We start from the raw sequence: 2569 nt of genomic DNA, 5'->3' as shown, positions 1-2569 counted from the left end.
TGAGTAGGTCTGTGAGGAAGGCACACAGCACATTGGTTTCCCCTGGGCCTGGCAGAGCAGTTCCTCCAGCTGCCCAAAGGAAGCTGCTGCTGCCACTTACGTAGATCATCCAGGCTGCGTAACGCTCTTTGAGGTTGTACAGCACAGCGGGTTCGTGGAGGTGGGTCATCATGGCCATGTCCTCAATTTTGTCGTACTTGGGAGGGTTCATGGAGAAGATTTGATCATCCTTCACAGTCAGGGTCTGCCAAGGAAACAAAAGATCCACGTATGTCAACTGAAAACTCAGAATATGAATCAAATGTTGTCCTTCAGGCTTGTTTTTCACTCACCTCTCCCTTTTCAGTCTTGACAGTGACTTTCCCTGATTCTCTGCTCTGAATTGTCCCTTTCACAAAGGATTCCTTTGCATGTACCACAAAGACGGATGTCTTGGCATCAAAAGGCTTGTTCTGGGCCTCGATTCTCTCCTTCTCTGACTTCCGGAGGTAAGGAGCTGCCGCTCCAAAAATGGCCATCTCAGCGTCTGACGACATGGCTGCACTGTTTGGTGGAGCTTGTCAGCAGAGAACACTGTGGAAGAGCAGATATGTTACTCAAATCAGTCAACGTTTTTTGTTGCCACACAGTTTATGGATAGACTCGAACTGAAATAGAATGTGTGATTTAGGAAGACTCTCAGGCAGTTGTTGGTTCACCTTCCTGTGCAATCAGGACACATGTTGGATCCACATTCCAAGAACCTTTTCCAGTGAAGTTTTTATTATGTCCAAGAATTGATATTTCTCAATATTAGTCCCTCTGCATCCCAGTGTAATGTCTGATGACCAAGTTGGTGACTTTTCCCCCCTATTTATTACCTAATTAAAATACCTGTGGCTGAAACCCATGTCTTATTATCCCTCAGCCTTTCACTCTGCCTATCTGAGAAGACTTTGGCTCTTTCTACAATATACCCACCTCCTTTTTGTTACAATGACAAGATAAGAGTAAGATAAATACTTTTTAATTTCATCCCCAGCTTAGACAAACCTCATCCTCTCCTCATACATAATTTTCTCCTACCAGTGTTGGAAGTTCTCCACTAGGCTCACTCCAGAATGTCACTGTCTTTCTTGACACCAGGAAACAGCAAACTGAACACAGTGCCCCAGATCTGGGAGCTGAATGCAGGGAAAGAATTGCTCCTATTTACCTGATGTCTATGCTGTTCTGAGTGTCTGACCATGTGCTGTTGACCTTCATTCCTCCAAAGGCACACTCTGACACATGCACCAGGATACAAGACCCTCTTTTGCAAAGTTGTTTTCCAGACAAATGAAAGCCAAGGTATCCTGTTTATGGGGCTATTCTTTCTTACATATGGGACTTTACACTGCCTTTTCTAAAATTTGTGGAGTTCTTGTTGGCTCCAGGATGAAGTCTTTTGGGGACCTTCTCCAGGATAACATTGCTTTGTAGCATATTCACAAGTCCCTCTTGTAGGAGGCGTGTTTAAGGTGCAGGGGATGTACCAGGGCAAGAGTGTCCAAGGGAGCATGCGCCGACATAGATAACCTTATTGGTCAAAGAAGTCACATGGGTTTAAGGGATAAAACCAGTGCCGATTTTGAAATAAACTCTTTTTGTTCACCACCTCACAGGGAGTGTGTTTATTCCTTATTATATAAGGACATGTGCACTCCACACCCTCTGTTTGATGTCATCTACCCACTTCCTGAGGATGCATTTCACACATCATTTGAGCTGCTAGTGGTGATGATAGATATCAAGCTCCAGCACTGAAATCTTTCTAGTACTGATGTACTCTATAATGTAATTCAAATTTTGGAAGGTAACAAAGGAAAGATTTGTATTTCTTTTTACCTTTCCAGACATCTACATAACTTCGGGAAATGGCTAAGTCACTTACACCCTGTCAAGGTGAGCAGGGCAACTTCTAAATTCTAGGACCCCCAATTCCTCCTCAAAAATACCTCTTTTCAGTTAGATTGATGGGCCCCAGAAGATTGGAGATTTCACCAGGAAAATTTTAAATGAAAGCATTTGTGGAGGAATGCTGCTGGGATTAAATGCAATAGCAATAGAGCAATTGCAATTTTTAAAGCTCAAAGCTTTAAATAATACTGTGAATGTTTTGTGTCCTTCTGCAAGTAAATATTAAGTGCTGGGTTCCAAATCAGAACTGAAGCATCAGTGAGGCCCCATGCACAGGAAGAGAACATTCATACCACTAAACCATAAAGATATTAAAAGCTTTGCTTGCATATATACAAAAGAGATAGATGAGCCCAGAAGGTGTTCTGAGGACTATCCAGTGCATAATGGCTTTTGCTGATGCTCTGAATCATTTGCTAGAGTTGTTTGCTTCTCGTACAAAAACATTTAAACTGCTAGTCATTGTAACATCAGTCTTTGAAATAAGCTTTGCACCTTTTCTCTCTGTGTCAGTCAACAGGGAGTTTTAGGGACAGAAACAGTAAGTGTGGAAGCTAAACTATAGAGGATTGGTTAGAAATGCGAGGACATATGAACATGGCTAAGGCTATGGATGAGCTGCTAAAGTACA

The 2569-nt window shown here is 42.5% G+C and overlaps 1 protein-coding gene across 1 annotated transcript; it reads right to left on the bottom strand.

The window, feature by feature from the left end:
* Positions 1-100: 100 nt before the first annotated feature.
* On the bottom strand, positions 101-1109 carry LOC108510512 (myosin-1B-like; the record flags this gene model as incomplete). Its single annotated transcript, XM_017840194.1, has 2 exons — positions 333-1109; positions 101-244 (listed from the first exon to the last, which is right to left on the bottom strand). Coding segments are annotated over exons 1-2 (348 nt in total), but the record flags the coding sequence as incomplete, so codon positions are not given.
* Between the last annotated feature and the right edge of the window lie 1460 nt (positions 1110-2569).

Source organism: Lepidothrix coronata, unplaced genomic scaffold (genome assembly GCF_001604755.1).
Source record: "Lepidothrix coronata isolate B3197 unplaced genomic scaffold, Lepidothrix_coronata-1.0 Scaffold1164, whole genome shotgun sequence".
Lineage (NCBI taxonomy): Eukaryota > Metazoa > Chordata > Aves > Passeriformes > Pipridae > Lepidothrix > Lepidothrix coronata.
This window is presented reverse-complemented; position numbering and strand designations above follow the sequence as displayed.